The sequence below is a fragment of the Musca domestica genome, unplaced genomic scaffold, assembly GCF_030504385.1.
Source record: "Musca domestica strain aabys unplaced genomic scaffold, Musca_domestica.polishedcontigs.V.1.1 28, whole genome shotgun sequence".
In the NCBI taxonomy this organism is placed as follows: Eukaryota; Metazoa; Arthropoda; class Insecta; order Diptera; family Muscidae; genus Musca; species Musca domestica.
In genome coordinates this window covers 6,301,326-6,315,009 of record NW_026712293.1, presented here as the reverse complement: position 1 = coordinate 6,315,009, position 13,684 = coordinate 6,301,326, and the positions used below count along the sequence as shown (strand labels likewise).

Here is a 13,684-nt window from a genome sequence, read left to right as displayed (position 1 = left end):
CTGGTGGCCAACCGAAGGTGCACATTTTCAGCGGACCTCTTTGGCAAGTAAACACGATAATTTTGTTTGATTACAAACTGCTGGACAACGAATGTTTTCTAGTCGTAGAAAATCTAATTCGGCAGTTCACCACTTTCGGCCAGGCGAAGCAACTTTTAACTATTTTGAGTCTGTTTTCTTACTGTTTCGGTGTAAGTTTTTGCATTTTTGGAATTTCAATGGGTCATTTTTTTTCAATATTTGCCGAATGGATTATTGCGATATTTCGGCAGATGTTGCTGTTTTCTTCCATCTACTTCCTTGACGTCGGGCTACGCTACCAGTATCTCGGTAACAAGCGATGGTTCGAGACACAAGATTTATTCACATTTAAATGCTGGATTGCTCTAACTATAGCCAGTTGTGTGTTTTTAGCCAAATATAAAGAAATCACTCTATCACGCTTGAATTCCATCACAAATAACTTTTTTTCCGGAAAATGCTCACAAAAATGCTTTTGTACGCTTGTAAACAAAATAATGAGCTGTCACTGGAATAACTTTAACAGCTATTAGACGAGTGGCTTGGAAATGACAGCAGTCTGTATTTTGTTGCAGTTTTTTCATCTCACCCTGTACAGTAATTGTTGTGGTTCTAATTCCACTGAGTAGAGGTAATATCTGATATTATTGTGGAAAATGAGGGACAAGGATATGAATTTGCAAACTTACAACAATACAAAAATATTCTGTCGATACTTACGTTTATTGTCTGCAAATAAGACAACTGAATACAAACTTTAATTCAAACCAGTAAAGAAAGTCTTAAATCGGGCGGGGCCGACTTTATGATACCCTACACCACTTTGCTAATTTAGTAGAGCTGCGCATAACAATTTAACGTTTTTATGGGAGAATTCAATCATACACGCTATGATTATAATTATAAGTTAAAGTTCAAAGGAATAATTAAAATGTATTTCTGAGCTGTATTTGATATATTTCCCCAAATATTGTTGTTAAAGAGTGCATATTACGGATGTGGAGGACAAAAATAACAAATTGGATGAACAATTTATATAAGAACTATAGCTATATCTGAACCGATTTCGATCAAATTTGGCATACTTATTTTCAGGTCCAATCTGATCGTACGTGCAAAATTCTATACTATTCGGACTGATATTACACGTTTGGTGCACAATAAAAGGCAAATCGGACGAAAATATATATGGGAGCTATATCCAAATTTTGACCGATTATCTTCAATTTCAATTGGGTTCGTCATTGGACCAAACAAATGATTTGTGCAAAATTTCATCTGGATAGGGCAATAAATGCGAACTGTACTTTGTTTACAAAAATACATGGACAGACGGACGGACGGACATGCATAAATCGACTCAGAATGTGATTCTATGCAGATCATCAAAAGGAACTATGGGTCTATATCGTTTCCTTTTGCCTTTTACAAACAAATGCACAAAGACAAAATACCCTGACCACCTTGTGGTGTAGGGTATAAAAACGACGCCATCTGCCGATCTGAACTTTGTTCAAAAACATCAAGAAGATTATCTGTTTTTTGTTGGTAGTTATGAGACGTCATCGATTTATTATTTATGGAGTTTGTTGTGTTGAGCCAATTGGATTTGATACAACCGGGCTTATTTCCGCCTTTTTGGCAGGTTCTTCTTCATTTGCTATTTTTTTACCCTCCACCATAGTATGGAGGGTATATTAGGAAATATACATTTTAGATCCCAAATTTGGTGTTTGAAGTTCGTAATAGGTATTACAGCCTATGACAGAAAATTTTCTGTGCAGGTCCACGTCCCAATATAACGGTACCTCCCTATATTCCGTATTTTGATGATTTTAGCTACCTTATTCATCGATATTTTTAATTCAAGTTGGTTTATGAAAATGTTGCCTCTGTAGTTCCACGTCGTCGTATAGACCCTAATATAACGGCTACATTCGGTATTTGTACTTTTTAACGGATTTTATGTTTTTGAAAATTGCCAAAGTCGTCCAAATCGTATTCAAAATCGGTCCGACCGAACTTATTTAGTATTGCTTTTTACGCTGATTTTGTCCTTGTTGTATGGTATTTGATGTGTCATTGGCCCTTTGTTGGGCTGTTGTTTTGTTGCGCTTTCGTTTCTCGTTTGCTTGCTGTTCTTGTTGGCCCGCTATTCATGTTCTTTAGGCCTTGCCAGTGGATTTTTAACTTCCCGTTTGAAATTATTCGCCCCTTATTGATGATTGATGTTTTCTGGCCTACTTTACAATTTTGTTTTTGGTAAGGATTGAATGTGACTTTTGTTTATATTACTTTCAATTCTAACTAAAATAGTTGAAAATTCCTCAAAATGGAATTTGCTATCTTCCATTACCCTCAAAGTAAATTTAAATAAATGCCTTGTTTTTGGAATTTTTTTTTTGAGAGAAAATGGGACTAGGATTATCAAAATACAGAATTTCAGTGAGTGTCGTTGTGTGTTCTACCACAGGAGCTGGAACACCTTGCAAATTCCAAAAACAAATTTTTAGACAATTCCCTGAAAAAATGTGGCAAAAATCAACAAAAAACTGAATATCGGGAGGGACCGTTATATGGGGGCTCTATAAAAACATGGACCTATATATACTATGTTCCGCCACCGCAACTAGAACTCATTTGCATGTACAAATAACAAGTTTTAGACAAATACCTGCAAAAATGTGGCAAAAGTCCTCAAAATACTAAGTACCGGGAGTTATCGTTATATGGCGGATATAAAAAAACTTACAATGATTCGCCACCGGAACTAGAACCCATTATGACCTACAAATACCAAGTTAAAGACTACTCCGTGGAAAATGTGAAAATATGGGGGCTATACAAGCACTTGAAACTATACATACAATAATTTGTCACGGGAGCTAGAACCCATTATGACCTACAAATACCATTTTTTAGACAAATCCGTTGAAAAATGTAGCAAAAAATCATAAAAATACCGAATGTCGCAAGGTACCGTTATATAGGGGCTATACGAATACGCGGATCTACATATGCAATGTTTCGCCATGGAACATTGCATGTATATGTTTAGATAAAATGGTGGGAAAATGTGGCTAAAACTAGCAAAATGCCGAATATTCGGAGCTATCGGATTTGGTTTACTTAAACCCTAAATAATTTTCAATATCTCCCATAAAAGCTGACACTTTCAAAAACCCCATGAAATATTTCGTAAGGATCGGGGTATAATTACGACTTTTAGAATGATTACAATGTAATGTGGATAGACGGGCAGATGATCACCATCATTTCTAGATCTAACAAACTTGTTCCCGCATATACTCTTAACACATGGTGTTGTAGGCGCCATCGTAGATAGGGGAGTCAAGGGACCATGGTCCCATACAAGTACCTTATTATGCCCTCCACCTTTAAAGGGGGGTACATTTAATTTGACATTCCGTTGGTAATACCTCATAGTATTCGTCGTAGACCCCTTAGGGAATATATATTCATGATCAGCGTAAAATTCGATATCGATTTAACGATGCCCATCTGTAGAGTGATTGGTATTGAAAATTACATATAACAGTCGCCCTTTAGGTATAGCTAAGATATAGCAGTACCCTATTTTGATTATTTTTCAGATATATTTCCACGCAATTGTTTCAAATTTGATATTAAGAGTTAATTCTTGTACGCTTGTAGCTTCGGTGGCAGAGCATTTTTCATATAAGACCACGTTTTACTACCTTCCCCACATAAAGGCACCTCCAGATATTCGGAAAAAATGTTTAATATTTTTTATAATATAAACATTTTTGTTGCATAATATCGTCTATATAAGGTTCCCGTTTTGGTCTGGCCCCATATAATGGCTCAACCCAATTATAATTATTGATTTTTTCAAACCTTACCACATTCTTCAAACGATCTTACTGTGTAGTTTAATGTGGAATACGTTTAAATCTATATATACCTTACAAGGTGTATATAGTATGGATCAATTACGGTATCACGCTTCTTTCGAACTCATTAAGGTAAAGCAAAAATAGTGTCCTGTTGTTTCGTGTTTTCAATTAAACGGTGTTATTAAAAGAATTTTATTTAAGATTTTTTAAGTGGTGAATGGTTTTAAAAGTTTTGTCCCGCCGAACTTAGGTACTTTTTTTCTTGTTTATAATTTAGATTTTCTTGCTTGATTCCCGAATCTATTTTCCTGAGACATTCTTTTCCATTCATTTAGAGATTGAATTAATTTTTCTAGCTCAGGTCATATTAACCATTGTGTGTTTTGTTACTAATGTAATGTAATATATAAATTTAATATTTGTTATAATGTATAGTTCATATATTTGGCATAATTTCAAAGTATCAGAATTTCTGCTAAATAGCCGGACAAATTAAGAATATCCATGTATCATAAACAAAAAACCTTTGGTTTTTCATATTTATTGTTGACAATTCAAAATAGTCTTTATACTTGTTCTCTCGTATCTATTTACAAGCATATGTCCGCTACTTCGTGTTGTATGTTGTTGTAGATTTTTGAAGATGATATTCAAATACAAACAAAAAAGTGATGTTTGGTTTAGAAATGGTTTTAGCATTGAATTTTTAGAAACTGATGTCTTCAAACTTTTTGTCAATGTATTTTCATTATTTGAAGCAATGGTAGATTTTACACAACTTAGGATGTACCATGGTACAATGAAGAGAAGGTAGGTCAACTTTGAAAAAATTGCAAGTATAGAGGTCTACCTGTTTGCCTTGTAATGTCAGAATTACTATCAAAACAATAAAAAAGCAAACAACTTGTTGCATTGATTTTTAATAAATAATTTAAAACCGCGAAAAATGAATGAAAGGTCAAAATTTATTTTCAAAATCATGACCAAGATTTTTTCGATGCATACGTTGCAATAAGCATTTTGAAAACACCCAAATTTATGGGGGATATTGAAGAATACTTTGGGGTTGAATGGACCCAACTGAAATTTTGTAATTTTCTAGAAAATATTTGTTTCACACCTACGAGATCTATTCGAATGGAGCAACAAAATAAAGCCAGAATTTGTTTTTTATATTGGATATTAATACATTATTGTAATACCTAACATCCGAAAATTAGTGTACGAGTCTCAATATTTGGAAAGATTTCGTTTGTAGTGTATGAGCTAGTCAAAAGATAATTAGTAGTACGATTCTGTAACTAACGACCTAATTACCGATAACACAAATTTACAAATAATTCCTTACTAATGATTCTAAACTAAGCGGCAAAAGTAAATTATTCCCTAAAACCTACCGATATATATAATTCCGTCGACTTGAATTTACCTTTTTGTATGAAAATATTGCTTCTGAATAATACCGATATATGTTTGTAACTACGAAAGAATAAGAGAGTTGCACTATAGATGTACATAAATTTTCCCGCAAATTATTATGATCAAATCTATCGTATAGTCGGCCCGTCTCTTCTTTAGTCTTTGCTTATTTGTTTTCTAATACTTACTTTAGACTTGCTTTGATATTTCCCTCATCCCTTCAAGCAGTTTTTTAAACACGCAATTTCCTAAGAATGTCCATGTATCATAAACAAAAAACCTTTGGTTTTTCATATTTATTGTTGACAATTCAAAATAGTCTTTATACTTGTTCTCTCGTATCTATTTACAAGCATATGTCCGCTACTTCGTGTTGTATGTTGTTGTAGATTTTTGAAGATGATATTCAAATACAAACAAAAAAGTGATGTTTGGTTTAGAAATGGTTTTATCATTGAATTTTTAGAAACTGATGTCTTCAAACTTTTTGTCAATGTATTTTCATTATTTGAAGCAATGGTAGATTTTACACAACTTAGGATGTACCATGGTACAATGAAGAGAAGGTAGGTCAACTTTGAAAAAATTACAAGTATAGAGGTCTACCTGTTTGCCTTGTAATGTCAGAATTACTATCAAAACAATAAAAAAGCAAACAACTTGTTGCATTGATTTTTAATAAATAATTTAAAACCGCGAAAAATGAATGAAAGGTCAAAATTTATTTTCAAAATCATGACCTAGATTTTTTCGATGCATACGTTGCAATAAGCATTTTGAAAACACCCAAATTTGAATATTTTCTGAAAATTTTTTTATTATTGAAAAAAATACACGCACATAAACAAATGAAATTGACATACTAAGCAAGAAAAATAAAAAAAAAATTAAAATCATATGGTTGTTCTGCCCTACCTTGAATTCATTGTACCATGGGATGTTCTACCATTGTGCATTGCCCCCTGTTTTAATTGGCTGGCTTCCCCCTTTTGACATACTACCAAGTTTCTATATTTACAAATCTTGTTTAATTACTCGTACTTAGTCGAGTACAGGTACTCTGAGGGTATTAAATAAATATTAGGTATAAACACTGTTTTGTCTTTGCAGCATCCCGTTAAATTTGTTGCCTCGATAATGTGGCACAATTATGCACAATTAAGGATGCTTCAAATTGCGTAGTAATATAACCCTTACCTCAATTTTTAGTAACAATTTATGTGGTAGAAATCCTGTGAATTTAAAAATTGTATATAATGATTAACGGCATCGTCTGTTTCCAAGACACAGTCCACTGATAAATATTCAGATTGCTGACCTTCATATGATTTCAACAATAGTTCATTAATGATAGCTGCTCTATCATTTTATGGGGTTAGTTAAAATAGCCATTCATTACTCTTTTCTTTCATATAAACCGTTTTTGAATAAACTGTTTCCGCTATTTGTCCGTCGAAATAACAACATTGCAGATGTTTAAGTTAGAATTGCGTATTGTCAAAGGGTCCAGAGAGCCTACGTTCGCTTAGTAAGGACCGTAGAGAGGAGTTCTTGGGCTTAAAGGTTGCCTGCAACTCCCCTTGGAGCCTACGTTCGCTTGGTATGGACCGTAGGGAGAAAGCCTTCCTCGTCAAAAAATATGCAATAGTGAATTTACCTATTGTTCTAATCATTCACTTACAGTACACCTACTTCGCCAATTGCTCTAGTTGTTTTGTTGTTATTTTTATTCCTTTGCCGCAGCCTCTCCATTGCATTGAAAAAATAACAACAACAATATATCGATATTCCAACCACTGCACTATGGGTAAAAAGCATGATTTTTTGGCATAAAGTCATTTTTTTTTTTTGGTTTCATATTTTGAAATTTAACTGATTTCCTAAATGTAGATACCCATATTAGAAAAAAAAAATGTTTAATATCAATACGGGTGGCAACCCTTTTTTGCTGGCGAGCTTTTAAAGTCAGCTGTTTGAAAGTCACTTTGTTTTGGTACAACTGGCGGTAAAGATCAGCTAAGTTCAAGTGCTTCTGATTTGACAAAATTGAAAAAAATAAAATGTGTAATTATGGAAAACGTTAGTGCAGGTATGTAAAATTAAGACGAGGTGCCCTTTTTGTCATAATTGTCTGTTGTTGTAATACTGTGAATTGTTTCGTTTATGTATAGCTTTATATAAAATCTATAAATTGTAGTTGTGTTCCGTGGAGTGTAACTTGTGAATGGCAAAGCATTGCAAAAAGGTATAAATGCCAAGTTATTAACAAAAGTGTGTTAATTAATGAGTAACTAGCCTTTTTGTTCTATTTTGTGCCAACACGTGTTTTGCAGATAAACATGTGTTTGTCCATGCAGCGCTTATTGAAATTTGGAGAAGCAACAATCGCTCAGAAGATGCACTTGTGAAATATGTGTTACAGAATATCAATAATATCAGTTTAAATGAAGACCAAATGCGTTTGATATCAAAACAAATGAAAGATTTTGTTAATTATATAAAAAAGCATTTGCCAAAGTGCATCCGTAAACTAGAGCGATTTAAAACTAAAAATTCAAAATGGCTTAGCAAAAGTATAATTATTGTAATGAATGAGCAGTATGTTTCTCCAAATCATCATAGCCGATCGGCCAGATCGGCTATATAGCAGCTACATGAAATAGTGCCCCAAATCATATGAAAATTCGTAGGTCATCTTGGGGGCATAAAAATGAATACAAATCAAATTTCCCTTCAATAGTTGGGTCAAATCGGCTATATAGCAGCTATATGAAATAGTGCCCCAAATCATATGAAAATTCGTAAGTCATCTTTGGGGTATAAAAAATTAATACAAACCAAATTTCACTTCAATAGCTTCATAAACAAAAAAGTTGGGTCAAATCGGCCAGATCGGCTATATAGCAGCTATATGAAATAGTGCCCCAAATCATATGAAAATTGGTAGGTCATTTTGGAAGCATAAAAAATGCATACAAACCAAATTTCAATTCAATAGCTTTGAAATTAGAGTTTATGCCAAAATAAACGTAAAAAAACCCATGGTGCACTGGTCGCATACCGAAAAAAACGGTTTAGTAATCCATTCCGTTGTTGTGAGAGCTTGCATTTAATTCTTTATTTTTTTCGACAACAACACAGTGAGTTGTTGCTGTTTTGCCGCTTGACTGCTTGCTTATGCACCACCACAGGCACATTGACTACGCTGTCGACGTCGCTTGTGTTTTGTTTCGTTTTGTTTATCTTCGTTATTTCGCGGCACAGTGGGTCACAGGTGAAAAAAATCACGATTTAATTTTAGTAAATTTATTAAATTAGAAAATTGGTGGTTTTTCTCCATTTAATAAATTTTTCGCTACCAACGGTTTTTTGGACACTGTACACCATACAACCAGCCCTATATGTTGAAATATTATTTTTTCGGGTAAAAATAGTTGGATTTATTGTAAAAAATATTTATTTGGGTTCTTTTTGCAAATATTATTATCTGTTTTTCATTGAACTTCAGTTTTATTTTCTTGCGTACCCTGCATTCGTTCATGTACGCCAAAAATTACAAATTTGTTTATTTCTCTTTTGAAATTGAGCGAGATTTTTTGATTGTTTTTACATTTTCTTACACTAAATATCAGCTGTGTCGTAATTCTCGGGATTTTACTTTTTCTCAGTTCCCAATTTGAGTTCGTCGTCCCGAACATCTAAGGATATGGGAAATCAGGTCGATACAATTGCTTCTGAAGTTGATTCAGTGAAAAGTGCTAGAAACAACGTCTCAGGTTGGTTTCCTTCGGATACTGTTCACTCCCTTACCCTTTCTCTGTGCAATATTGAAGTTTTCAAAGAGGGATGTGTTTACTATGGTTTACATAAACAATTCCCGCTTAAGTGATAAAGAGACACTTTGCCATGTAGTGCAAAAAATATCAGGGGAATCAAGGAAAATGGTAAACAAATTTCCTCTCGGTCACCGAAGTTTCAATTTAGCTTGGACTGCTTTAAACAGTACCTTTGATAATGAACGAGTCATTGTGAATAGCCATCTCAAAATTTTATTTCACCTTCCCACGGTAGATCGATTTGTTCTAATTAAAAATTTGTTCTAATTTAAAAATTTCTCAACGGGGTATAAACGCCTGCTTGTCGGCTATAGCTGTTTACGATATTCCAACGGATCAATGGGATCCTATTTTAGTCTTTTTGTGCATTCAACGTTTGCCTAGGTTAACGGTCACATTGTGGCAGGAAAGTATACAGGATAAATCAGCATTATCTTTGTGGTGGTGCATTTTTGACAGAGAGAATTCAGACTCTTGATTGTTTACGGGACATTAAGGGATCTGATTCACATACCAGATCTAATCCGGCCAGGGTTCAGCCTCACTCCACTAGTGCTTCGGTGAATGTTCACGCAAAATTCTTTTTGAATTTTGTTGTTCCCTTTGTCCCCAACAAAATCATTCTCTTCTGTCATGTCCCAAATTTCGAACATTGTCGATAGGAAAGAAATTGTCTGTTGTCAAAACACAGGGATGTTGTTGGAACTGTCTGTTTGGGGGGTATTCTCTTTGTTTCGTTGCAAAATGAAAGTAAAAGAAAATAAAACACAATATTTAGAATTTTATTTCAATGCAGTCGTGGACTGTATATTTTATTGCATAATTGTTCGTGGAACAATTAAAATTACCCTTTTACAGGATGTTTGGGTTAAGATGCTTTTCGGTCGTGAACCAATGAGCGAGTCATCTTAGCGAATTAAAAAAACTAAGATGTCTCAAAGCGGTGTTTAGAAAGCTGCTCGTTACATTTTGTTACTACATTTGTTTTTGTCTACGAAAAAAAAGACGTATAAATGAGTAGTGGACAAAATGTAACGAAGGGATAAAAAAGGACCTGTGTGGAAATTTTAAATCATATACTTTAGGAAAAATGCTTTGAAACTATACATTGCTGCCAGCGTTGCAACATCCTGCTATGTTAAGAACAAAATATACAATTTATTTATTATTTTTTTTTTTTAATTTTTTTCTTTTGTTTCTTTTATTGCTTATTTATTTAATTATTATTTTTTTTTAACTTTTTTTAAAACCATTTAATGGTACCAATATTTTGCTCGTAGAGCAGAGATCGTAATTGGCTCGTAGAGCCAACTTCGTTCTTCGTAACAAATGACTCGTAGAGTCCAGTGACGAGGGCTCGTAGAGCCAGAGACAATTGAAGATTGCCCCTCACTTCTTTTAAATATTACATGGGCCCGATATTACCCAGCCAAAAATGGTGAATCACTCGCGCCAACACTGAAAGGCGTTGCGTGCTATCATAAGATGAGGCGACGGAAAACTGATAGAACTTTTCTGGACCCACAAGTACGGGGCATAGCTTAAGACAGTCAGCCAGTGACCGACAAATTATGCTATGTCCTGCACTTGGGTCCAAAAGGGCTCTGACAGGTATCCGTAGCCCATTTAGAAGCAGCTGTACCATGTACTGAATGGCGGCTATGTGCTGAATGGCGGTTATTGGCCGATTTGCATCGCAGGTCGAAGCCCCACTGATTTTGGCCTGTTGGGGAGTGACCGATGTACCTGGGCGTGTGGAATGTGAAGTAAAGGACGGACGTTTTGAAGGTTTACGCTTTCGGAGCTTCTTGAGCGGCCTAGGATGCTTGGAAGTACTTGGCTGGGGAGCGCTGGACGGAGTCCGATTGTTGGAAGAAGGTTGGAGGAGCAACGTGTGGTTGCTGGTTGCAGATTTTGCAACAAAGCCGACTGTGGCAATCTCGAAGAGAATGCGTTGGCGATAGACAGTTTCCGCAGCATTTTGCAGATCGACTGTTCGCAACCTTCTTTCAATGCGCATCACATTGAACTCCTTGCAGTCCCCTAGCTGATGCTTGCCGCCACAGTAAACACATGCCTTGTTCGAGTCCCGGTTATTTCGACAGGATGCTAAAGGGTGTGGCGAGACCAGTGTTTCTCCTGAAGGATCTTCAGGGACCGCCGTAAGTGGATTTTTTGTTCCCTCCGAGGGAGGTGCAGCTTCCGGAGGCACTGTTGCAGTTGGCTCTTCGGAGATGGGGACAGCAGTGAGGTCGAGCTCCCGTTCCTCATCGGACATGGGGACGTCGTCCTCATATTTAGGGAGTGTTTCAGCCAATAACACAACGATGAGGAGAACAAATATTACTTGGCCAGAATGATCAACAAAAACCATAGGTCGTTTTAAATTGTCATAATCTGGTAAATCGCGAAGCCATCAACGATAATTTTTTATTTCACGAAAAAGCATAGAGGATACAAATACGAATCGAAAAAAGGAATATGACAATTACGGTAGCGCAATTAGTTTAACAATTGGCCGTCGGATAGTGCCATTTTCCGTATGGATATCTGCGACTCGTACTCGACCATCCGAACCCGAATGCACCGCTATAATCCGTCCTAATTTCCACGAAGTGGGAGAAAGATTTTCATGCCTTACTACGACTAAGTCGCCTTTTCGGATATCGCGTTGCGGAAACTTCCGCTAAACATGTTGCCGTAGACAAATCAGAAGTAGCCTCAAGATGTATTGCTTTCGTAGAAAAGCAAACAAAAACACAGACGTAACCTTTAGTGATTTTAGAAAAGCGGCCTGTAAAAGATTTAAGATCGAAGGGACCTGTAAAATCAACCCCGGTAGTGGTGAGTGGTCTAGATAATACGGTTCTTTCCAGAGGAAGCGCAGCCATTATCTGAGAGCACGACCGATTTTTGGCCAAGAAACATGGTTTAAATTTAGTAATAGTTTTTCTAATTATTGATGTGAGTCGTGGGACCCAATATTCAATTCTAATGATGCGTAACATCAGTTGATTTCCACCATGGATGGAAAGAACATGTATGAATTGAAGTAGTAAGTGCGTGAAACGACTTTGGCGAGGCAGAATAATGGGATGCCCTTCTGTGTAAGACAGAGAAGGTGATTGCCTAATTACCCCGAATTCATCCAGAAATGGATTTAAGGGTAAAAGAGAACTCTTTGCATTTAAGGGAACCTAATCTTACAGAGACTGGTACTCATCTGCAAAGTGGACTTTTTGAGATAAAATAGCCAGACTTAATCTAACCGCTTTTATCTCTGAACTGGTAAGGACCTTCTCATTATAAACGTATCGACCTCTATGAGCAGGATGAGTCGGATGGAAAAATCTAAAAACACAGAAGAGGACTAGAAGGGACCTATCTAACGAAGAGAATTCTTCTAAGGAGTCACAATAATTACTAAAGAAAGAGACATGAGTCTTGACAGCACGCATTTCAATTTCGGCGTCAAGCAGAGGAAAATTGGATAAATTACAATGAGTACTATTTTGGCGTAGCCACTGTGGTCCATGTCACCAAAGATAAGAGGAGGCGAGCTCGGAAGGCGAAACCCCCCGCTGCATAAATCAGTGGGATTATCTTCAGAGCGCACGTGATGCCAATTACCTACGTCTGTTATCTCCTAACGCGATTGGAGAGGACGATCGTAGAATCAGTCCAACAATAAATTTTTTGAAATGAATTTTGCTAACACGATTGGAGAGGACGATTGTAGAATCAGTCCAACAATAATTTTTTTTGAAATGAAATGTCAATTTCATCTATAATATTTTTTAATAATTTGGAGGCCAAAACAGCTCCGTAAAGTTCCAACCGTGGTAAGGTAATTGTTTTTAGGGGGGCTACCTTAGTTTTGCAGGTGAGGAGGTGAGTATAAATGTCTTTATTTGGCGTTATAATCCGAATATATATCACCCCCGCGTATGTCTTTTCTGAGGCACCAGAAAATACATGAAGTTCGGCGGAACAACTTGGCGTATAATGGACCCACCGAGGAACTTGAATGGAATTCACATCCTGGTAGCAATCCACAAAATTTTGCCAATCACGTTCTGTCGTGGACAGAAGTGCATCATCCCAGCCGACTTTATCTGTCCAGATCTTCTGCATAACTATTTTAGCTGTCACAATTACGGGGCCTAATCAAACTAAAGGATCGAACAGTTTGGCAATAGTGGACAAAGTTTCTCGTTTTGTATAGTGGGCTTTGTGGGGAGAGCATTCACACTAAAGTAAAACAAATCAAGCTGAGCATTCCAACGTATACCTAACGGCTTGGAACTGCTAGCTTCCACTAAGGAAATAACTTTGGCGTCTATTAAATCTTCCGTAGGAAGATTTTGCAAAATCGCACGGTCATTTGCTGTCCACTTCCTCAACTCAAATTTAGCGGACAAAAGAGCAGATCTGAATTGATCGCGAGAATTTAAAGCTGTACGCAAGTCATGATATCCTGTTAGAACGTCGTCGACGTACATGCACCTACGTAGTAGGTGCGCAGCGAGA

At 36.1% G+C, this 13,684-nt stretch overlaps 1 protein-coding gene across 1 annotated transcript in view; it reads right to left on the bottom strand.

The window, feature by feature from the left end:
- Positions 1-13,684, bottom strand: part of LOC131803244 (uncharacterized) — a 99,956-nt gene that overhangs the window by 22,334 nt on the left and 63,938 nt on the right. Inside the window, exon 2 of the mRNA XM_059124339.1 lies at positions 10,797-11,444. Within this exon, the coding sequence (XP_058980322.1) occupies positions 10,797-11,444 (648 nt within the window). The remainder of the gene's footprint in view (positions 1-10,796; positions 11,445-13,684) is intronic.